This window comes from Staurois parvus, unplaced genomic scaffold, assembly GCF_062004578.1.
Source record: "Staurois parvus isolate SC_StPar_1 unplaced genomic scaffold, SC_StPar_1.0 ptg000056l, whole genome shotgun sequence".
NCBI lineage: Eukaryota > Metazoa > Chordata > Amphibia > Anura > Ranidae > Staurois > Staurois parvus.
Window position 1 is genome coordinate 14,429,658 of NW_028317852.1, and position 25,593 is coordinate 14,455,250.

General features: G+C 38.3%; 1 protein-coding gene across 1 annotated transcript in view; it reads right to left on the reverse strand.

Annotated features, from left to right (window-relative positions):
- Window positions 1-1,110: 1,110 nt before the first annotated feature.
- LAMB3 (laminin subunit beta 3) overlaps window positions 1,111-25,593 on the reverse strand; it is a 90,153-nt gene continuing 65,670 nt past the window's right edge. The window contains exons 15-23 of the mRNA XM_089668344.1: window positions 22,414-22,574; window positions 21,923-22,128; window positions 19,947-20,150; window positions 18,395-18,539; window positions 13,501-13,708; window positions 9,289-9,430; window positions 7,312-7,488; window positions 5,811-5,964; window positions 1,111-1,694 (exon numbers count right to left, since the gene is read on the reverse strand). Coding sequence (XP_089524470.1) covers window positions 1,555-1,694; window positions 5,811-5,964; window positions 7,312-7,488; window positions 9,289-9,430; window positions 13,501-13,708; window positions 18,395-18,539; window positions 19,947-20,150; window positions 21,923-22,128; window positions 22,414-22,574 — 1,537 coding nt within the window. The 3' untranslated portion in view covers window positions 1,111-1,554. The remainder of the gene's footprint in view (window positions 1,695-5,810; window positions 5,965-7,311; window positions 7,489-9,288; window positions 9,431-13,500; window positions 13,709-18,394; window positions 18,540-19,946; window positions 20,151-21,922; window positions 22,129-22,413; window positions 22,575-25,593) is intronic.

Below are 25,593 nucleotides of genomic sequence, written 5' to 3' on the forward strand. Positions count from 1 at the left end.
TAAACAATAGACTCGGGTCAGTATTGTCACATGACTGAGGCTTAAGGTGAGTAAAAAAGGACGTTTATCTCTTTTTCTTATTTAAATCAATTAGTTAGAGGGGGTGGGAGGAAGATGTGAGAGAGATGCAATGTTATCACAGAGGAGGGCTTAAACTTTCTTACAAAGAAAACAAATATAGAGCTTGGGCGCATTCCTGCACACTGCCATGCATCTACAGACCCCCCTTCCCTTCCCTCTTCCAACTTCCGAATTGCACCTAAAGAGAAGGACTCAGGAAAAAAAAAACTGAAACAGTTCCCTTGTATAGCCTTGAGTAGTAATATAGAGAAGGGTTACCCCATGTTGCCAACTTGTACATAAAGTACAAGCATGTTCAGAAATAAAAGGAGGATTTTACCTCTCACAAAATGGACAGCTATACGTGTTTATGTATCAAACGCTACACACATAACCTGAGAACTAAAGAAAGAGTCAACCTCAACTGAGTATAAACCTGCTAGTTACTTACAACAGTGAGTTGCAGAGACAGGGACAGGCTGGCAAGGAAAATTGTCTCAGCTCTGGATTGACAGCCCCATAAGGAAACCTGAGAAATACTGGTCAGATGACCGTAGAACTGTTGCAGAAAAGACAGTATAGATAATGAACTGGGAATCTGAATGGCTTTGCTTATCTCAAAGCTGTACAGGATTTACATATCCAGCCTGAATCTACCAGTAGCTTTAGATAACTAAACAGAGAACACAAGTGTACATTGTGAAACCTGCAGTCTGTGGCTGATTAGGGAGATTTCAAGAACTCAACATATCTGGCATTAATCTGCCAGTGCTCATTGGCTAATTGGCTAACTGGAGGCACTTCCAGGATTAAACATATCCAACATCAATCTAAAAGTAGGTATTGATAGTAAAAAATTTTCAAAACAGAGGATAGCAGAGCTGAAAAAAACATCTGCTCTCCTGAGGACACTAGCCAAAAATTGGGTCAGTGCCAATCTCTCTTGTAGGTGAAAGTATATCCGTACAATCTAAGAATTCCTGTGTCCCTCAATAGATAAGAAGGAAAATATTTTTTGTAAAACAAAGATTTTATACAAATAATAAAAAATGCTATAAAACATCAGTTTATATACATTCAAAAAATACAATACAGTTGACCAAAGCTCTTACAGAAAATTTAATTTCAGGCATTGTCTTACTTATTGTTTAATTTACTTATTAGAAGAGTGGCTCCAGGGAATTAGTAGTCATGACATTGATGCATTGAAGAAGAACAGGTGACCAGGTATTAAGGCGAGTAATATTCTGTTTTGTATTATCCCATAGAACAAAAAACAAGCATTAAGTCCAGTATCAATGGGGGAATGGCATTCTAACAATAAAGTTAATGCCGAGTTGGTTAGTTACTGTCTGATGTATCAAGTATAGCAAAAAGGGCATTTGTCATATTGGATCTGCTCATCATCATTTTTTTGGACAGTATTTTGCTACTACAAGTTTATATATGTCTTCTATGAAAAGGACAGCAGAATTGAAATTTACAATGTTCTTTTTAATCCCTACAGGTTGAATAGAAGACAGCTCTATTACTGATTTCATCTCGAATCTTCCTGATCTCATCTTCCAGGTCATTAAGCTCTGAGGATTTCTGTATCACATATTGTTGGTCCTTAAGAAATTCACTTTCAATTTCTGAAAGAAAAAATACACATAGCCTTAGAAACAGGAAAAGCAAAGGATATGATTAGAGGCTAGAACACAGGGAATCTAGGATCTTGTCTAGTGAAAGATGGCTAAAAGTGTAACATAGTTTTTCATTGTTTACCATCTATAATTTTATCATTTATTAGCATGTAATCTTACTAATTCAGAGTAAAAATACATTATTCAAAATGTTAAAAAGAAAGGAAATCAATGTCAATGTCATAAACAGCCAGCAGTAACATATATAGGATGTATATACAAGGGTTACATGTGAGTAGGCTGGGAAATCATACATACATACTCTAGGAGAAATAACATACATCTAAAAAATCTTTATCTTGGCAATTACATTTCATTTGAAGCAGGCAAGATATTTAAGTTCTGTACCTGCATGTAATATGATTTATTTTAACAGTATAGTGCACATGTGTCAAACACAAGGCGCGTGGGCCAAATCTGGTCCTCTAGGCCATTTCAGGTGGCCCTCGAACCTCTACTAGAGCTGCAGCAGGGAGAGTGGGGGGCGCTTGACTTTGAATGATAAGGGGGCTCTTGACATCTGATGTAATGGGGAGTAGGGTGCTCTACTTCTAATTATTATGAGAAGAATACAGTTCTATGCTAGCTGAAAGCAAGTGTTGCAAACTAGTAATAATAATAGTCTTGCAGATACAACCTTGCCCCTTGAGGGCAACCATAATGCTGATGTGGCCCACAATGAAATTGACTTTGACACCCCTGGTATAGTGCATTCTACATTACTATTCAAATTACTAAGCACTAAGAAAAGGGTAACAATAAGAAGTCAAGAAAAAAATCAATAAGATGGTATAACGGTTGGTAATATACCGCTAGAAAAGAAAACATCTGAAAAGTTCAATCAGTTCCTAACATTCCCAACCCTCTGAAATTTGGAATTTCTAAACTCCTATTGAAATAAATGAGAATCCAAGCCAGGCTCCACACGAGTGTGTATTACAGATTAGCAAATTATGTATATTGTGCACAATAGTTTGGGAAGTGCGGCACTTGTGTGGGACTAGTGGCACTGATGGTCATGGTTAGGGTGCACAGGCAAGAGCAGAAACAGTTATACAGTAATACAGAAACACTTTGGAGCAACCTGTCTCCTTTCCATTCTGCTTAACAATTATAATTTACAACAATCAGTTCCTGGGGTCAAGAGTAGCTATGTGCTTTCTCTGTTAATTGTATATGTTCCTCCCACAATAGCTAAGGTACAATAGGTGTAAATCATTTAAACCCCAACCCCAGTTATCCTGATGGTTTGCATTAGTTTAGGTGGCTCCATGTACAAAATTGAAAGATGTTCAGGTGCCTGCTTCATTTTATGCTCAGAACATTTGGGAATCCCTAAAACTTGGGCACAGGTATTGACCACATAACTTCCCATAGACATTTTCCTGTTGAGGTAACTTAAAACATATAATAGCAAAAGGAAGTACTTAGGATGAAGCAGGTGGGCTAATTTTCAACCAGAAAATTCTACTTGATATGGCAAACATTTGAATAATGTTAGTGTATTCAATTTTGTGTAAATATTTTGTATAGATTGTGTAGATTGCTGTATGTAAATGATTTTTAGATGAATTTATCATAATAAATTGTTGGTTTTAGAGGGGGGGGTTATATAGGGGTTCATATGATAATGTACACCAGCAAAAGCAGAGTCAGAGGGGAATCTTTTGTATATCCTTCTGTTCTACAAGAGGATGATGATGTTAGCTCTTGGAAACAGATATATGTTAGGAAGCCCATACATTGACCAAGGGGATGAAGGAAAAAAAAATATCCAATTCCTACATCCATATATTTGAGGTAGATGGTTGAATTACTCCCGTTATTCTGTTGTGTTCTGCTCAGGGGCAGACTGACAACTCATGGGGCCCCCGGGCAATAGGGGATCATGGGGCCCCTGTGTCTTTACCCAAACTCAAAAAAGCCTATGAAAAAGGTACCAGGAGCATCTCATGGGGCCCCATACTGACCCCGGGCCCTCGGACAGTGCCCGAGTTTCCAAATGGTCAGTTCGCCCCTGGTTCTGCTGAAGTTGCACTGATCATTTGGGAAAATGCAGACAGGCAGATTGTACACAAGCCGATTGATAGATTGACATGTGTACAACCAGCCTGCCCATACATGGATCAAAATTCGTCTGGCTCCTGCTGAACTTCAATCCATGTATGTCCAGCTTCAAAGAGTGCCCTTGACTAGCAATTAGGTTTTTATGAAAACTATATCCTTCTCTTCTCTCATAAGGAATGTTCTGACTTCATTGAAAACATTCTTTTGGTTGCTTTTTTAATGACAACATACTTGGCTGCTCTGCTTTAAATGTTATGTTCGCAAGCTGTCTAGTTATGTGTCATCTCTTAATCTGTGATGGTGTGTTTACTAGGGTGTAGATGGATAACAAAATCCATAGCTTCTGCATCAGACAGGGCAGATTCAGAATGAACAGCAGATGCCTATGACTATCCTGGAAGGAACATATTGCTAAGTCTCTCAGATTCTTATAAAAGACGTGTGGGAAGCTGAATGCTGACTATAAAAACAGAAAACGTCATGCCCATTCAAGTTGTTGCTTTCATATTATGTGGGTTCTCATAAACTTGTATTTATGTTATTAAGTTAACCATTTTGCTACTGTTTACACCATACCTCTGTGTCCCACAGAGCATAGGACATGTACGAGCAGTAATACTAACCATTTGACTTCCAAAGACATGTGCCATGACTTCTTTATGGTAGCCACTGATGTTTGCAATACTTCAGCGCAGTCAAAGGATTAAAACAAGATCACCCAGTTATACCACCAGCATTAAGCAACATGCTCTCATGTTCCTAGTCTTCATCAAAGACTCTAGAACATAGGATGGTGAATGGGGAAATTGGTGATCATTACTCAAGTTCACCTGTCTCCTTGCAGCCTTGAGTGAGCCCAGAAATAATACGTCCTAAGCAGTACAGCTCTGGGATTCAAGCAATAAGAAAAAAGCTCATGGGGTGACATTGGGGTTCTATTCGGACCCTTGATTCCTTGATGTCTCCTTAACTAGGACCTGCCACATCCTGTATATACTAAAACAAGGGGCCTCTAAATTGGAGAAAGATTTAACTAAAATGTATAAGATAATGCAAAGGTTATTATTTTATACAAAGTACATAAAAACTAGGTGAATCATTTTGTATAAGATTATTTAGATGAAATAGTAATGGTATTTAGTAAAAGTCTCTTACCTTGTGCACATGATAACATTTACTATATATATGTATTATTTGTTTGCTCTTTGTAGTCTTTTTATAGCAATATATTTATTAGTTTTCCTAGTAGTACATCTAGTAGGATTTTGCTGTATTGGTTTGCACCAGTAATAATTTTATTGTGTTTTTATCAAAACTATTTCCTTTAAAAACATTTGTGGGTTGTTTAAACTGAACAGTGCCATATTTTATTTCAACAGGTCATGTATTAAAATGCATGGTTTGGAGTGGTGGATGTGCTTTCACAAAACTTCAAGTCTGTAATAGACAAGTGAAAATTATCATAAGTGGTCTAGGGGCAGATTATAAAGCTGTGAATGTGACATTTACTAAACATTCCCAGCAGATACGTTTTATTATACTGTGATTGATTTACCACTTTTGAAGTCTGGGTAAATCTCACATTTACAGTTTTAAAAATATCCCTTTGATGTGTCTCCCCTATATATACTCCAGGCATCATTTTGTAAAATATCTTCACTTGTTTTTCTGGAGGTCACTGTTGGCCATCTTGGGATGAAAGTGATAAGAAAGCATACAAGGAACACAGTAGAGGTAGCAAGATTTTGTGAAAAGAGTGGTATGAGGGCTATAACAACTAATGCAGGGTTGTAGCAATGCTTGCCAGTTGGTTCAACACAGGCAGGTGTTAACAGTGCAGGTGATACTTGAGCACTGCTAAAGGTGTGATGGTTGTAAATGATTGACCAAAATTTAACAAACATTGCAATGTGCTCTATTACAAATAATAACACAATTTCTTGCAATTCATAATTAATAGTAGGTCAGCAGATACTGATACAATTACATTAGTCTTACCTTTCATCCTTCTCATTGTTTTCTGTGATTCTTTGAAAAGATCATCTGCATCCTTCTTGATCTTTGTGACCAGCTGTCCATTAGCTCCAATGTTAGTTGCTTGCCCTAAGCGACTCTTCACCAGGGTATATTTTTCTATCACAGCATCTAGACCCTGAATGACAAATATATTCATGATTTTCCTGATATTGATAAAAGGCCAAAATTGAATTACTGTTGATTAAACGGATTCCAAAGTTTTGGATGCTTGTGAATATCAGCAGATTTTTAGAATGCTCTTTTTTAGTCCTGACCTCATAAGATAAACAAAGAAAATAGTATGTGAGGGTGCCTAGGCGCAAGGCATACTAAAAGGAATTACAGAATGGAATGCCCATATACTTTAACACAAGGATGTCTAATGGTTCTGACTCCATTATTGTCTATGGGCATTCCCTTCTGTTCCATTATTGTCTATGGACATTCCACTACCCTCTTAAAGTTTATGGGCATTCTATTCAGTCATTCCTTTAAGTAGGTCCCCTAGGTCCTCCTGTGCATACACCCCCATAGCTATATATCTGCAGTGTGAGAGCTAAGGTGTTGCTGCCTCTGGATGCTAGTCTCAAGAAATTAGGAGTGAGATTTGGTAATGTCACTATTGTGCTGATCACTGTTCTGCTTGCTGAAGACTCCAATATGAGGAAACAAAGCCATGTGCCTCTACTAAGATGGCATCTTCCACACAGAAACACAGTACAGAATGTGGTAAGTCAGTAATTGGGAAGATCAGCTGCACAGAGACCACGTGCAATACTTGTGACTACTCCTTTGACCTCTCCCTGCATTTTTTGGGCACAGTTTACTAATTTTATTTCCTCACTAACTATTTATTTTTTGTAAGGTGAACAGGTAATGTGCCCAATAGCCTGGTGTGTTAGATAATGCTTGCAAACACAAAGAAAAAAAAGACACAATGGGGTTATTTATTAAAACTGGATGGTGCAAAATCTAGTGCAGCATAGAAACCAATCAATTTCACAGTTTTATTGCCAAAGCTTAATTGAACAAGCTGAAGTTAGAAGCTGATTGGCTACCATGCACAGCTGTACCAGATTCTGAGTGCATCGGTTTTAGTAAATTCTCCCCCTTTGTATACCACACAGACTTTCCTTTTACTGCATATTTATTTTTAAACATGTGCATGTTTATTAATGTATCACTAATATCTCATATAGGGTTTAACAAGTTAATTCATTTTAAAAAAAATTTTCCAGCCTTTATAAATCTGCAGCCTTCACTATAAGAATACCTAGCAATCCTAACATGAAGATTCTTGTTCAGGCACTTTCTTTTATGTAGTGACAACTGTGCTCCCGCATTGTCACATGTGCCTCTACAAATGGCCTTGTCAACACAAGTGGGACTGTTGTTAAAGGATAACGTTCATTTATATTTAACTTGTGGTGGTGTATACATAGTGTTGTTCCTTTTACAATTTTTAAAGAAATTAAACCAGTACCTGTTGTGCATCCAGAGCCTTTTTGTGAGCTCCTTCTGCTGCGCGGTTGGCCTGACCTGCCTGTTGTAGATTTTCTGCAGTTCTGTCACGCAGGTTCTCTGTTTGCTGTCCAAAGCCTTGTAGCTGATCATGCATTTCATTCATCCCTTTCTTTATAGGGTCCAGAACTTGTCCAATCTGTGCAGATAAACCATTTTGGTTACTTCCCTCAGTACATTGTGATACAATATTACAATTTAGAAAATATCTTTTTAAACTCATAGTTAATATAGTTAATGATTCCTGTAAAGACAAAATCATTTTATATAGTAAAACACAGAGCCATGTGCCTAAGTTGTGTAACCTGTAGTAACAAACCAAAGCCTGATTACAGTGGTCTGACTACAGAGCACTGAAATTATATACTGCAGCTTGCTATTGGGTAAACATCTTTGTACATTTCATTGTTCTTGACACTGTCTTATAGAATAAGGCTCCATTCACATGTTTGTGTTTCAAATCACAGGCAGAATCACCACAATTCTGCCCACGATTTGAAAACTCGCAGTGAAAATGTGAAAACATGTATTCGCATGTTCAGGTGCCATTCATTTCAATGGCATCTGAAAATGTGGTGAGTTTTTGCGGCAATCGTGGCACAGTTTTCCATGTGACAAACATGCCATGATCAAGCAAACAAAACCGCGGGGCGCACAACACCCAAAAGAGGTCCCATTTTTGGGTGTCATGCGATTTTGTTTGCCCAATCACGCCTAGTTTCTTGCACGAAAAACCACGCCGCGATCATGGCAAAAATGCCCTGCATTTTCAGGTGCCATTGAAATGATCGTTTTCAAATAGCAGGCAGAATTGCGGCGATTCCGCCCATGATTTGAAATTCCCAAGTGTGAATGGAGCCTAAGTGAGAGAATGTTTTAAAATATTTTATAATTCATGTGTAATTATTATTCTGATGAGTAAGAAACCGCTATTCCACAAAACGTAGTATATAGTAGGTTTAATCTGTTTTATTCAGAACCTTTGCCATGAGGTTTTTGTCCTATTATTTGGTATCTTTATGCACTATGGTGTATTACCTTTCAACATTTGCAACAGTGGAACAAAAACCTCAGCTATTTGCTATGGACAGATACTTTGCAACCTTCCAACCTTCTGACAAAAATGCATAGGAAGTGCTTGCAAACTGTCAGAAACCGAGTGAATGAAACCAGATTTCAGAGTCTTTGTTGTGATCCTTGAGCATCTTTTAAGATAAATTCAAGATAAATTAATTCACAATATAAGCAGCTAGTGAGTTCAGGGCTGGGCTTGTGGTAGGTGCTGTTCCAATGAGTTCTTAAAGGGCATGGCAGCCCAGTTTTATTCAATAAACGGAAAATTCGCATACACATCGGTTGCCCATTCAGGGGTTCTTCCACATCAATATGAGCATTCCACCTGGCTCCCTTGTCTTTGGTTGTAGCACCCTGCTGCAGGACCAACTCCTGGCCTATGGATTGGGGCTCTCCTGACACCCTGATAAGAGTCAACCTTACTCCTGGAACGAGACCTTCTGTTTCCTGGCTGGGGCACCACAGACCCCTGGGTGAGACCTCCTATCTCCCAGTATATAACAACCCTGAAGACCTGTGTACTTGGACAGGTTGCAGGCACAGGATTGAAGGTTCCGTCTCTCCCAATACACATTGTAACCTTCAAGCTCTAGACCCCAATCTGGGAAAGCCAAAAACACAGTTTTCTCCACTCAGAAGCAATAGTCTGGAACTTTGCATTGCCCCTAATGCAAATCCTGTGTCACATTCTACTTTATTCTCACATTGACAGGGCCACAGGGCCTCTCACTGTGTTTGCCATTGCTACTTTAGGGTTCCAGGCTAGCCCTTTAGGTGGCAATGAATACATGAACATCATTGACTGATACGAAATATAGCAGTACCACTATGCAGATCAAATACATTTTTATGTGGCGTATCTCACCTCTAGCACACGATCCTGTATCTGCTGCAAAGATGAGCTGGATCCACGTATTTTATCTTCAGCTTCCTGGAGGGCTTTCTTTGCTACTCTGATATTATCTATCACACCATCCACATTGTCTTCAACTGCCTTTGCTTTGTTCCTAAATGACAATAATGAAACAGAAGCTGTTATTTAGAAATTAGCATTAATTCACAAGGCATGCCTTTTATAGCATGTTTATTAAATCCAGTATGACATATGAAGAATGGCAAACTAAAATAGCTTGCAAAAAACATAATCATGTATACATAATTCTCAATATTAAGTATTCATATTTGAGTTAGTGTGCCACCCACAGAATGCCATATACACTGTGGAGGTAAATCAATAAAAAGTCTGTTTGAAGCATTATTTTACAGGGAAAAAATAACAGTTGTCATGGCAATAATGACATAAATTCTAGACTAACTCTATCATTAGTACTTGAATGCCACCCTGGAGTAAATGAATGTAAAAGCCTTTTCTAACTACCCATAGGTGAAAATATAATGTCTTCTTTATAACTTTAACAGTTACACATATTTGCTAATAAAATATCTTTAGAAAATATATATTTAGTAAATGCCATTAACAATAAGAAAAACGGTTAAGAAAACCATATTAATAGGTGGACATAATGCCCGTGCAGCTTATGCTGCTGAGAAATGCCTACAAAGACAAAGGAAGGGAACAGCTACATGAGGTATTTTGATCAGGATATATTTTGAGAATACTCTCTTTTTCTGTTCATCCTCTATGCGGTTTTGGAAAGAGACCAGAAGATATTTCATTGAGGTTTGTAGCATGGGATTTGGTACATGATCTCTCAGAGCCTACCAGTGGTACTGGTAATGCTAGTGAGGGTACTACTGGGAAGAATGAAAAAATTAAATTATACCTGAGATCTCATGTCACAAATGGGCACAGACAAACATGAATACAGACAAAATGAAAAACAAACAGACAGCAAGTGCTCTAGGATCAGATGAAAATCAGCTGTGAATGCACTAAAAGGAACCCTAAACCTTACACATAATACAAGCAGAAAACAGTGCAGTGCTGAAAAATGACAAAACCTTAGAATAACTATAAATTATAAAGACGATTTAAATAAATAATTATCTGTGATATAAATATATTCAATGAAGCGCTATGGATGGCGCAGTAAAAAGGAAATAGGTGTGACTATAAAAGTCTTATAACAAGGAGTGTTCACAGGATGGTGAAAGCATGACACAATTGGGTCCACATACAGTGCTGAAAACGGGTCCTGTTGTGCAGGTGGTATCAAAATACTTCCGGTGATGTCCCGTATGGTTCTATCCGTGTGGGAGGTTAATAAAAATGCGCACTCACCAGATGCGCATAATCAAAGCACAGTTTGTTGAACAGTGTACTTCAACAGGATCAGAATCAGCAGGAAACCCCCTTTAAACAGACCAGACAGTGTGGAAAAGGATCCCTCCTCTGGGCATGAGACTCCTCTGCAACTGCAAATCCGCTGGGGTCAATGTGAGCTTGTCTAATTTCCCATGGTGTCTGACGGTCGGTGGGTATAGTTAGAATTGGGGCTGAGCTGCCTTGGCTGGTCCTCTGGGTTCAGGCTCCAGGTGGAAGGAGAACGCTCCAACACTGACCCACTGCAGCATTGTACGGGACCAGTCAAGGCAGCTCAGCACGAATTATAACTAGACCCACCAACCGCCGAACACCAGGGGAAATGAGGCAAGCTACCCTTTGGTAATGTGCTCACATTGACCATAGAAAATCTGCAGTTGCAGAAGAGTCTCATGCTCAAAGGAGGGATCCTTTCTCACGCTGTCTAGTCTGTTTAAAGGGGGCTTCCTGCTGATTCCCGATTGAAGTACACCGTTCAACAAACTGCGCTTTGATTATGCACATCTGGTGAGTGTGCATTTTTATTAACTTCCCGCATGGATAGAACCACATGGGACATCACCTGAAGTATTTTGATACCACCTGCACAACAGGACCCGTTTTCAACACTGTACACAGACCCAATTGTGTCACGCTTTCACCATCCTATGAACACTCCTTGTTATAAGACTTTTATAGTCACACTTATTTCCTTTTTATTGCGCCGTGCATAGCGCTTCATTCACATATATTGAATATATTTATATCACGGATAATGATTTATTTAATTCATCTTCATAATTTACGGTTATTTTAAGGTTTTGTCATTTTTCAGCACTGCAGTGTTTTCTGCTTGTATTATGAGTACAGACAACATCTGATAACACTGACATATAACAGTTGTCTTGTAAATTGCTGACAGAATGATTAAATGGGTCCTGAAACTTTCCCTTTGTACTAAGATCCCCAACAATCCATTCATCAATGCTCTCTACTGCAGGTGTAAGCAAAGAAAAGCATTACATATAATACATAAAAAAAAAAAAATGCTAGGGTCTTTATTCCTTTTGGCCAAGGTGCTAACTGGGGTATAGCAATGAACTAACCCTTTGTTGGGGCGGGAGAATTTATAGAGCTGTCAGTGCTAGGTAAATCATTGTAGAGCTGGAGAATATAGATAGATAGCTAGAGGGGGTTAAAGAAATGTTGGTGCTACCTTATTGTTACTAGTGTAAAAAAAAATGTAATTATATTAACTGCACTGTTTTTTTCTAAACAGGGTAGGGCACTAATAAACCCCATAGGTGAAAAGAGGTTAATACTATGCATGATCCTTGCTGATGAGTAGGAGACTTAATGTGCCAAATTATGGGCCCAAGTAGTTATTATAGATACTCTCACTGCTTGAATTAACCACTTCCAGAGGATTTACCCCCCTTAGTGACCAGGCCATTTTGCAATATGGCACTGCGTTACTTTAACTGATAATTGCATGGTCATGCAATGCTGTACATAACAAATGTATGTTCTTTTTTTCCCACAAATAGAGCTTTCTTTCAGTGGTATTTGATCACCTGTGCATTTTTGATTTTTTGCGCTATAAACAAAAAAAAGACCACAATTTCGAAAAAGAAAACAATATTTTTCACCTTGTGCTATAAATCATATCCAGTAAAAAAATGTAAAAAATCTAATTTTGTCATAAATTTAGGCCAAAATGTATTTTGCTACATGTCTTTGCTATAAAACATCCCAATGCATGTAAATTATTGGTTTACCTGAAAGTTATAGTGTCTATACTGCAATTTTTATTTATTTTTTTATACTAGTAACGGTAGCAATTAGCAGCTTAGTGGGACTGCGGTGGGCATTCTGACACTGGGTGGGAACTAACTGCCACTGCCATCCTAATGACACTAATACAGTGATCAGTGCTAATAAAAAGCACTGACACTGTACTAATGACACTAGGCAGGAAGCAGTTAACATCTGGGGCGATCAAAGGGTTAACTGTGTGATGTTTTATATTATGTGCTGTGTGTGTTTTACTTGGGAAACATGCTGCTGTGCAGAGAAATACACAACAGCATGTTATTGCTGGCAGGAGAGAGAACTGTGTTGTTTACACACAGGTCTCTCCCCTGTCACTGTTTTTCGTCAATCGCCCGGGTGTCGGGACCCGGCGATCAACATCTGTAGTCGCCAATGTCGGCGCGGGTAGGGCGGTGTTCGTGCGCCCCCTACCCAGAAATGCGATTCACATATATATACGTGATTTGGGCAAGCCCTGCCGCCCTGTAGCAGTATATTGTCTATAGAGTAGCGGGGAAGCATTTAAACATGGTTATATTTGTATTAGATTTGTTACCATTGTTGACAATGCCCTCCCTGTTGGTATTATGTGCCCAGTTAATTGCCATATATCCACCTCCCTGTCAGAAAGAAGGGTCTTAATTTTGAGTTCTACTCCTCCTTATAGCAACAATATGGGAGACTCTCCCTTTTCAATTGTTGGCTAAATGAATGGGGTTAGCATCCCATAATTACGCATGCATCTAGGCATCATGCAGCTGTCATATTGTTCTAGTGTGATCCAACAGGTAACCCTCCATTGTGGCAATAAAGTAATCATTATCAACTGTTATTTTACAAAATGAATGCATACAAAATATACAATGTGTGTGATAAAAATAATAAATTCTAATATCATGTATACAATTGATAGCTTAACCTTTCTTTAAAATGTTAACTGTGTGCATGTGTGGCTTTTTCGTGATATAACCTGTTTATCTCCTTATAAAACAGTTTACAAACCTGGCATCCTCAGCATCTGTTTGTAGTTTCTTTGCTCTGGCTATATCTTCCTTTGTCTGTGACAACACTAATTCCACATTAGGCAACTTCTCTGCTATGCTGCGGATATCATTCATTTTTCTTTGAAGAGATAATGCATCAACAGGAAGTTTGAGGGACAAAATATATTCACTAACTTCTTGAATAGTGGCTGGATCTGTTGAGGGTTCTGGGAGAAAAAAATAAATAAAGTAAGTTAATATTATTATACAGGATTTATATAGTGCCAACAGTTTGCTCAGCGCTTTACAATCTAAAGGGAGACAGTACAGTTACAATACAGTATATTACAAGACGGTTAAGAGGCCCTGCTCATAACAGCTTACAATCTAGTAGGGTGGAACAAGTAGTAAAAAAGGTTATAACTGTGGGGAATTTACTGTATTTATTTTAAAGGTATTAAAGGAGATTTTCAAGAACAACACTATAACAATAAATATGCTGTATCTTGCTTGCTGTAATTAGAGGAGTGGGGTCTGACCCAGTAACTCTGATATGATACCAGGGGCGGACTGACATCTCATGGGTCTATGAAAAAGTCTATGAAAAAGGTACCAGGGGCATCTCATGGGGCCCCCTACTGACCCCGGGCCCTCGGGCAGTGCCCGAGTTTCCAAATGGTCAGTCTGCCCCTGTATGATACTACTACATTTTCTGACCGAGCTACAATGTCACATTTACCAGTAGTGATGAGACAAATTGTGTGGGTTCACAATGCATTCTGAATTTTTGTGCAGATTCACCTGAGATTTTTTTTTGCCATAATGCTCTGCATGACCTTTAAACTATGGCCAGGAGAGATTATAAGGGGGCTTTTGAATAAGCCAGTCCCCTCACTATAAAAGGCAGGATACAAAGCAGTCATAATGTCAGTGCATTGGAAACTGTTATGGGAAAAGCATAGGGAGAGATTATGGTAATTTAGGAAACTGTATTCTGATTGCTAGTTCTTTGGGCAATCAACCTTTTTGCTGTCTTTGTGTTCTTATTACTGGAACTTTTTTGTCTCTCATTGAATGCAAGGCATCAATACAAAATGGGCTTTTGTTTCAGGGGGTGGTATTTTGAAATTGTAATTTATTTTGGGGATATATTAGTTTTCATTTTATGCTGATAGGGGTTTTATTTAGGTTGGGGTGCTTAAAGCAGAGCATTCACTTTCCATCTGTCCTTTAAGCTGATTTTTTTAGCAGCATGCCACTGCATCATTTGAAAGGAAAATAAAACTTAAGTGCAAGAACAGTGTGCACCCAAACCACCTCATTATACCCACAAAGTTAAAATAAAAGTTAGGCATACACAGGTTAGGTCTATTATCCCTGATTAAAACTCTTCTGCTGCTGTTATATGTCATGGGCCTAGTCTTGGTATTTAAAATGTTCTGATGCTAGCCAATTTTACACTGCTGTATCATCTGTAATCTCTTAATTCCTAATTAGAGCTTGATAGAAATTGGTCAGGGGCACGGCAGTTTTTGCATAAAGCATAAATGAGCCAGATTGACATGCTCCTGCTGTATGTCAGCCAAGTTAACAAAAGAAAAAATAAATTCCATAGCTGTATATGTATTGTCAGTATACACTGAGAATGTCTGTGAAAACCACACTGTTAAGTCACACCATGTAGAGCATTAGTGCATGTCTCAAGCATGTTGTTTAAAGTGGTTCTAAAGGTTTACCATAATGTTTTACCTGCATTAAGGTAGAAAATGTTCCAGTACGTGTATCATCCCCTCAACCCCCTTACACTTATCCTTATACTTACCTCCTCACTCAATTCCTCACTTGATGCAGCGCTGTGCCCATCTGTAGCTTCCTTCCCTGCTTTTGCATAGGCTTTGCTGAGGCAGTGGAAGCCATTGGCTTCTGCTACTGTCAGTCAAATCATGTGACAAGGGAGCAGGTGGGAGACTGAGTTATGTTATCTGTGTCTATGGATGCAGGGAGCGCAGCTCACGATTGAGACGATAGGTGTACCACAATAGGAAGCAGCTTCCTATGGTGGCACACTTAGAACTGCTGGCAGGAGACCCCAGAAGAGGAGGATTGAGTGTGCTCTGTGAGTAGGTTAGTATAATATGTTTGTTATTTTAAAAATTAAAGATTAGACTTTACAATCACTTTAAAGGAGTTCTATATGTTCAATGTTGCCCTTGGAGATGCATAACAATACCTTCTCTCTCTTTTGCAGTACTTTTTTTTTTTGCATTGGTACTCCATGTCCCCCACGGTAATGCTCAGCTTCTGAATGGAATTTGCCTCTAATTTTGGAACTTAATTTAGAGCAAGGTTCAGCTCCTTAAAAAAAGCTGAGAGCTGGTTTTTTACAATGCTAAACAAATACAACATGGCCAGTTTTCTCACTGTATACTACTGTAAAGTCATTCAGTATTTATTAACCATTGAGTAGCACACAATAGTTTGGTTTACACTGGACCACTTAGTTCTGTAAATGCTTGTTACTGGTGCTTTTCTGTTGTTACACTGATAATGTCTATACTCCTAATGGAACAATAAACCTGGTTTGGTGCCCTTGACTGGAATTTATTTAGGTTGAAATAAAAGATTGATGATCTTTGAGTGTCAAAAAATACAAGACAATGTAAAATGAGAATCTATTACAACCCTATTCTTTAAATCTTTATACTTCATGCTTCACCTTCACACCATCATCCTATGGGATCACCATGTACTCAAAAAGCTGGCATTCACACAGTATTTAAATCCTGTCTGAAACTGTTATGATCTGACAGTAATACCTTGCACATCTCTGATCTCCCTGTCATATTGTCTGCAGTCACATGTACCTGGAAGCAGTAGGTTCAATTCAGAGGTTTTTAAATAACTGATCAGCGTAAGTGAATAAAAAAGAAAATTCCTTTGTACAAACTAAACAGCAGGTTAAAAAAAATCATGCTGCTGTATTTACAAGGATGTAGACTTCATTTCAAGCACTGATTGAAAATATGTAATCTGTTAAATGACTCATCACTTAGTTGTATAGAGCACTGATTACTCATGTAACAATAGAAACCTGTGAATTGGAGCGTAAGATTTGTGCCCAAATGATGCATGATGTTAAGAACAACAAAATTATTTCAATTGTTGTACATCATGCTTTCAGTGGAAATAGCATAGGGGACATAACATGTGTCTGTATCACAACAGTATAAAAAAAACTGTATTCACTTTAAAAAGGAAAGGCCACACACAAATAACCCCCCTGCAAACTGCTCCAAAAATATAAGCTTGAAAAAAGGCATTTTTCTTATTTGGCAGCAAATAAGAGACCTCCATGATGTAATAGTTTTTAGCAAGCTCTTTCTGTGCTTATATTTTGTAAAAATTAACAAGGTAAATAGAGTTTTCTATATTGTTGTTATACACAAAGTGGTTGATTTACTAAAACTGGAGAGTGCAAATTCTGGTGCAGCTGTACATAGTAGCCAATCAGCTTCTACTGTCAGCTTGGTCAATTAAGCTTTGGCAAAAAAACCTGGAATCTGATTGATTTCTATGTAGAGCTGCACCAGATGTTGCACTTTTAGTAAATTAGCCCCAAAATTTTTATACTTTTGTCCCCTTTACTAGCAATTGATATGGACCTGAAAATCTATCCCCTCCAACCCCCTTCCCTCACAAGCCATAAAAATATGTTTTGAATTGCGTCCCACTTATAACATAAGATTTGACACTATGGTGTCCTGCAAGTCAACAGTTAACTTGATCCAGGGCTTTTGTTGGAAACAGTTAATGCTGTTTATTATAATTTTACAATGAAGTTCTGAAATAACACGAATATACATTTTTGCATTATTTATTCATTCATTAGTGTAAACCATCGTTATTTAATAAAATCAAGTATTCACTATATAACTGACTCAATACTCACAAGAAGGAATGTTAAGTGTAATAATAGCTGTATCTGATCATAAGCACAAAGGGTGGGGGGTGAGAACTGTTTGGCTACATAGTGAATTATGCAGGTAACAAAAGAATTTGACAAATTTATCAAGTTTGTGAACTGCCATTGACACCTACAATTATTTGGCATTGCTTCCTGCATAAGTCACATAGCCAGACAGCTCTGGGCTTCCTGTGCATGAAATGAATGTATATAAAGTTTTGTACCTCTATACAAGGCTATGCAAACCCTTAGTATTGCTGGAAAGATAAAAATGACCAACACAGGGTCCCCTAATATTTTTGCCTTGGTGTCCCATCAGACATAGTTATGGCTCTGAATGTTGCTTATATTATTTTCACTCATTACCTATTCACAGTTTAATGCAAATACTATTGAGTTAAACCAGCTACTGCCTATGACTGAGCAAGGTAATCCTTCAAAGACTTCTCTGTTATTAATATAATAAGCTGACATTTTAAGAAGTCAGCAGCTTGGCTTGTTGCTCAGACGTGTAGTCTGATTAAACAGTCTGCACAGGTAGCACCAAAAAGTGGCTCACGTGTATGAAATAGACACTAAAGTCTGCACAACTTAAATCTAGTACATTGCAGGACATCTGTTCAGTCTTAGTCTATGACTTTGGATTTTGTTTTGCTTTCCTTTGGAGCAAGGTTTGAAAAGTTGACCTTCATTGACATGTTTTTTTTAACTTTATTAACTATATTAGTCTACATTGTGCCAGAGTTAGCCAATTGGGTCTAAGTGCTATGGTAGTCCTAGAAGTAGCAGAGAAGCTCACTTTGAAAAGCAAAAGAAGGGAATGGGGGATATGGGGGTAGGGGGTGGTAGGGTAATATTACAGCTACAATTTTTCAATTTCTTTAGGAAACCCTCAATAGTGTACTATAGCAGCCAAGTATTAAAAATTAGTGTCCTTGTTCACTCTTACCTGTCAGAAAATCTCGGATTTGCTGTATGAACTGCTTGGTGATTCCAATGCGTTGTTCCATATCTTTCCTAGTCTGAGTAACTTGGTTTATCAGATGCTGTGCATTGTCTTTAATCTGGTTGGCTGTTTTTTCTGCCTCCGTTATCTAAAAACATGTAGATAAAGAAAAGTTACTTTCTCCTTGAGAAGCAATTCTCCTTAAGTGCAATTTTAATAACTGCCTTTAATATATGTAATTGGGACAGGTAAATTTGCCTTCTAAATAACATAATTAAGAGAGAGGTAAAACTTTTTGCCACAAATGAGTTGGATTATGCTGGATTGGGTGGATCTAATGTTGCACAGACAAATAACACCTAACAGATTTATCTGGCTGCAAATTTGTAAAATGCACTATAATTTGCAGGCATCATATAAAAGTTGTTATATTGAATTGGAATTATGATTGTTATCTAAAGTGTTGTCTTCATCCCATCTGTGACAGCAGGAAATAATTTTTCCAACCTCTAATCATCAATCTAAGAACTTTAAGGAAGCACAGTGGCTAAATGGTTAGCACTTCTGCCTTGCAGTACTAGGATCGTCAGTTTGAATCTCACCCATGGTACCACCTGCCTGGAGTATGCATGTTCTCCTTGTGCCTGCGTGGGTTTCCTCCCAAACTCCAAAGACATGCTGGTAGGTTAATTGTCTCCTGTCTAAATTGGCCCTAGTATGTGTATGTATGAATGTTGGTAAGGGACCTTAAATTGTACACTCCTTGAGGATTAGGGACTGATGTGATTATATATATATATATATATATATATATATATATATGTAAAGCACTGTATCAATTGACTGTGCTATATAAGTACCAGTAATAAATAAAATTCCTGCTTTATATGGTTTGGATATAAGTAATAATTTATAGGTTCTGATGAAGTCAACATTAGGAGGCATTTTATAAAGGTTCCAACAAATCATTATACATTTGTGTTGCTGGATTTACAAATGATTTGCTTAATTTCAGCAAATGGTTTTATGCATCAGATAAGCATAAAATATTACATATTATTTATACAGTATATGTTTATGATACTTGCTTTCTACAGGTTGATGCAAATCAAACTGGAATGCTTTAAAAGCTGCTTAAAATGTCCAGCCAAAGCATTTTTTTTTTAGTTTTTGTTTTTGTTTTCGATTTTCAAGTATGATACAGTTATTACCAGAATAGTTATGGTTGGAGGCTCTGTGACAAAGAGATTTTCCCTCACTTTTTGTCATGGTGACAGTTTCACCAGACAGGAAATGAGGGGAAATCACCAACAGCATCACAGCAGAAATATATATATGCCTTATTAGTAGAGTAGGGAAACATTTAAACAACTGTTAAATTTGTAATCCAGTATAAAGGTGGCCTATATAGCCAGATAAAAACAGACAGGGTTTTAATCCTTCTCTATTATAACCCAAATCTTGGGCTGGACATACACTTTAAAGCGCTCTATTTTAAAATGTTAGTTTTTTTTTTGTTTGGTGTTTGTTTTTTTTCATTGTGGTGTTTATATACCATCTGGGCATTCTTCATCAGTTGGTTGCTGAGGTTCAATAGATCCTTGGAAGTTTTCTCTGAGCTCCGTAGTGCGTTCATGGATAAAGGGAATGCCCCTCTGCAAAGAGTTCCCACCTTACACAAGGTAACATTATTTCTTCTACATATGTTTCCAGGGCAGTTTTCTGGGGTGCAGGAGTCTGTTCTTATACCCTCGCAGACCTACAACAAATGAAATCACTGCAATGAGATTCAACGGCTGCATTTTTGTATTGGCCTTTCATTATAAATCATATACAAGCAGTGTCTTAGACCACTTTATCATGTTGCCCTCTAAGATCATCCATCTTACTAATTACAATGATATACAATATGAATATACGTATAAACATGGAATGTACAGTAAACTGTTATTTTTTTTTCTTCTGTAGGCTTGCATAAAAGAATAAAATAATAAAAAAAAGAATTTGACTAATCTCTTCCCTAGGCTATGGCCCAAGTGGTCTCTACAACTCTAGACCTGCATATAAGTCTAAAATTATTAGAGTATAACATATAAAAGAATTCATATAATCTCATAACTCTCTATCAAGGGTAGGAAACAAATCACTGGAATGTTACACATGTAGCACCCTCCCAGTTCAACTAGTGGGAGCTAGACACTAATGGTTAAGACGGAGAGACTCTGCAGGCCAGCCCCTCTGGAATTTCCCTCTAAGGCTTTTGGAGGAGGGCCTTGAAGGCAGTGGGTGCAGGAGTGGCTGGCTGCACTCTTGAGGGACCTCAGCCAATTCCCAAAAGAAGGCTTGGCAAGGGGCTGGGAAGTGTAGGAGCCTGCTCACTGACAGGAGTGAGGTGTGTGGAGGATTTGGGTGGAAGAAGGAGTAAGAAGATGTGCAGCTGGAGGAGGAAGGCTGCAAGGAGACCTAGTGGGATGGGGCCTGCCTGCAAGCCTGAATTTTAAAAGGTGGACAACTCTGGACTCACTGGCCCCCGAGAGAGGACCACCTATATGGCAGGGAAGGAGCAGTCTGATAAGTCTGGTTGCAGCAGCTAAACTGCAAGCAGTACAGCAGAGGATCTGAGTGAGTACACCTGCACCCCATGGGCAGATAGGAGAAGGAGCAGTCTGGTGGGAAACCAGATTAGCCCCATGCTAGTGACTGTCCACCCCATTTAAAGGGACATGAGCCAGATCCCTTGCTCAGGAAAAGTCTCCAGATTGCTGGGTAAAAAGGAGTTCATCAAGGGTCTGGGGTGGTACAACTAGGAGATACTCGCTAGCACTCCCACAGAGACTATGTAACATAAGAGGGTTTTTGAATATTTTTAGGAAGTTTGTCCTCAGTTATTGGTTCCCTTGGGCATCCTATACACCCCTTACCCGATCCAAGTTCTAATCCCCTCAGTAAATAACAAAACCAAAGTTCAAGGACTGGTTTCAGATTCTGAATGCAAGCTTGTGTGGAAAATGCTGAATGACTTGCTGTGCAGGACTATAGGGGGACCCAAATCAACAGCAACCCCTAAGGGGGTAGTGCTACACACATTTCTAGGATGTGTCAAAGAATTTATGTTTTTGGATATACACATGAAAGATCAATTTAAAGTGGACCTAAAAGGCAGAGGCAGCCGGTCAGTGCCTCTGCTAACTTACACCGTGCCTTGGCAAACAGGCAGAAGAGAAGATGAAGAAAACAGCATATAGAACCCATATGGAACCTGCACCGGATGAAAGGTAAGCAGGTAATCGAGGTCAGGGAAAATTTTAGAACAAGGCAAGCCCATGAAACCAGAGGTTCTAAAGTCTTTTTATATAAACTGTCATTTCAGTGTGTCTTAGCATATTAAAACCTTGATGTTCTATGTTTCTAATTATCTATGTACATGTGGACAGCATTTTCAAAATGTTCAAAAATGAAAATGGACTACAAATACCTTCCCTTCCCTTGGTTGATGTATACTTTAGATAACACAATTATTTTTAAAGTTACCCTGTTAATAGTTGGTGTAAGATCTGGGTAAGACAGTTCATCTCTCAGCGTCTTCAAGTCCTCCAGTCCCTCTTGGATCTTCCCTTCAAGCCCATTCAACCCTTTTCTACTTTCCCGTGATTGGGAGACAGTTGCCATGGCTGCTGCCACAGTTTTTGCAGACTCCTGTGATGACTGGTATGCAGAACTCACAATGGTAAATAAACCTATGAAGAAAGCATATGTTTCTTTGTTATAATATGCAGTATAACTGTTCCTTTATTTCAAGGGTCAGTCCACCTAGAAATTATATTTCAGTTTTTGATAGATGTTGGAAATTCAAACTACCTGAAAGTTTCCTATACCCCTCAGAGATTAAAATAATGAGATCTGATTGATTCAACCCGATAGGATGCATGTATATGCAAAATGTAGGCTAGACATTTTGGGTGGACTTACCCATTCATACAAAGCAATAGCTTTAACTACTAAGACTAATGACATCAATGTACCTGAAGCATTTTGTGCAATGACATTTCCTTGCTGGGTCATTTTCCTCTGGTAAAGCGTATTAATGTTGTTATAGTGGACCTCCAAGGAGTTCAAGTCACTTGGAAGAGACTCAGAATCATCCAAAGGTGGCAGATCAGGATTTAGCTGTCTCACATCTCCTCTGTAAAACAAAAAAAGAAGGTGTTTTGGTTCTATGTAGGAAGAGCACCCTGCCAATTCATAAGTACAACCATGATAGCCAATAAACATATATAGCATTCATTAAAAATCAGTTATTGGCAAAGGTATTAAATCCCAACTTCAGGTTTTGTGTTACTAAAATATGTGGACTCTGTCAGCATTGTATAATCTGTATGTGGAACAGCTACATACAGTATAGAGCCCCCTATTCCAGTCACAGTATGGGGACTTCCCGCTCTATACTCTAAATAAAAGCAAATCAGGCTGAGTGCTGCTCAGTCGTTCACAGGAAGCTTTGTATTTTATCAATAAATACAAGGCTTTCTCTGATTGACCTCTGATTGAGATGTCATTCATGATATCATCTGTCCAACTCTCCACCTCACTCAATCAGAGGAAGCCTTGTATTCTTTCATAAATATATGAGGCTTTCTGTAAATAGCTGAGCAGTTCCTGGAACAGGATGGGAAGTATATAGCATGTAGCTATAGCTGTAGCTTATACTGCGCTCAGAGTGACTGCATTTCTTGAAAGAAAGAAATCTTGAAGGAATTTTCTGAAAGAAATAGTTCACTTGCACCAAAAACAACCACACAAACCCTGGCATAAAGCTTTAAAGCGGTAGTAAACTCTGCATTTTTATCTTGTACCTACAGGTAAGTCTATAATAAGGCTTACCAGTAGGTATAGTAAATATCTTCTAAATGTGCACCGTTTAGGAGATAGTTACATGCATAGAAGTCAGTGACGTCACAGCGCATGGCTATTGTGCCCTCAATGGACAGCGTGCCATCCATTGAGGGAGCTATGCTGCGGCCGTGATTCCCATGTGCATGTGTGGGAGTGACGTCATCACGGCTCGGCTCTTCAAATGGCTGGATCCCGCTTCACCCGGAAGGAAGACCGGGTGAAGATGGTGAAAATGGAATCCCTTTCAGCACTGACAGCATGCTGCTGGAAGAATCTTTTCATAAAAACTTTTCATAAAACTTAGTTCTATTGAATTAACTTTACTTATACTCTTGAATATCGAGCTTTCATGTCAAGTCTGTGACAGACCCACCATCCTTCCAAGCCCCTCAATCCATCTCTTTTCCACCTGCTCCCCCCCCCCTTCTTTTTTTTATCTCCCTCTTTTCTCTTCTGGCGCTTTCCTTTTGTCTCTCTTCATTAGATATCATCTGGATTGGGACATTATCCCCCAAATGTTCCAGGGTCCCATTCAAGACCCACACTTCATTCAGGTTTATATATTGGAACACCCAAGGCTATGATGCTTCTATATCAGAATAGAATCATTATATTCTTCCCAATACTCTGGAATCTGCCTACTTACCACTGTTTAACTCAAGCCTAGTACACACGATCAGAAAATCATAGAAAACATACTGTGTTCAAAGTGATTGTACGATAATCTGCTTGTTAGTACACAGCTTTCATGTGAAATTATTCAAAGGGACAAGTACAAAAATGTTTCTTGTGTGATACTAGATCGTATAATTTTTGTTTAATCAGGACAGTTTTCAGCCGAAAAAATACAATACAAATACATTACAATGCATAACATCACTTCCAAATTTTTATTCTGTCCTACAAGAATTTTTATAGCTTTAGTAACCTCTTCATTATCAATATGAGACTAGCATGCAAAGACAAACAGAAGATAATTCCTCCGATATTCTCATCGTGTGTTTGGAGCTTTATAGAGGTTGATACTGTATTTAAGGAAAAATACAGAGCTTAAGGCCCCTTTCACAGGAGCGGTTAGATTTCAGCTTTTGAGGAATGTATTTACTGCAGCTAAATGCAGACAATGCATCCCTATGGCTCCGTTCACACACTGGGTTTAGCAACGTTTACGTAACATATGGTTTTATGCATTTAGGAAAAATAAAGTTGACAGCGTCCAGGAGCGATGTACCGCAGCTATCTGTACATAAACACAGGTAATCGCAATACAAAGAAAAAATAAGTAAACAGTTACTATAGACAAGGCAAGAATTTACTACCACAGCTAAACGCAGCCGCATGCAAACACATGCAAATGCACGTAATCGCAGATAAATGCAATGAACAAACACAAGTGATCTCTGTGTCAGGAGTGTTGGAATTTCAAAATAAAAAAATATGCATTTATAAGCGGCAGAACAACCGCCTGTGTGAAAGAGGCCTTACTCTGGATGAACAAATGTATGCAATGAGACATTTTACATTGGTTATGATGCTGTCTATTTTTGACTTTCAGCTATGACTTTATACCATTATGACACATTTTTGTAATCCTTTTTCTGGTCTGCCCTTGAAAAAGGAAATTAAAAAAAAAAAACCTACACATAAAATATGCCGATGTGAACGGGGACTTACTGTGTACAGTATATAGCCTGACTGCATTACATAAATAGATAATGAGGCTTCATCTGGGCTTTAAAAACATTTGTCACACACCAGAAGAGGTATCAAGCAAGTTATAATTTGTATGTGTATATGTGTGACCCCTGTGCCAGCAAACATGGTAAGACAGCTGCAATAAGACCACATACCAAGACCACGCACAGATTTAAGAAAGTTATACAATATATTCAATCTGAAGTAGTTAGGGGCATGTTTTATATAGGTGTAGTACTATTCTCAAGCAGCAGAGTAAAGGATATATAGATCAAGCTGCAATTTTGTAAATCTTCCACTGTAAGACTAACTGCTAACTGCTCCTGTTTTGTACTGCATTGCTCTGGGGCAAGATTAATGGTTTTGTCTTAATGAAATAACTGCTAATTCCAGTTCAGTGGTTTCTTCTATTATCTCCTTTGCTAATGTTTGTATGAAAAAGACATCGAGATATAAATAAACACAAGTAACTCCCAGTATGTGTTTAGGGCATTTACCAACAATGTACATAAATCAGAGCTAGTACTGTGGCATTTCACACAAAGCACAAAAGGAGTACACTGCTGACATTTCTTATGAAGGGTTGCATAGCTGGAAGATTTTTACATTTTCAG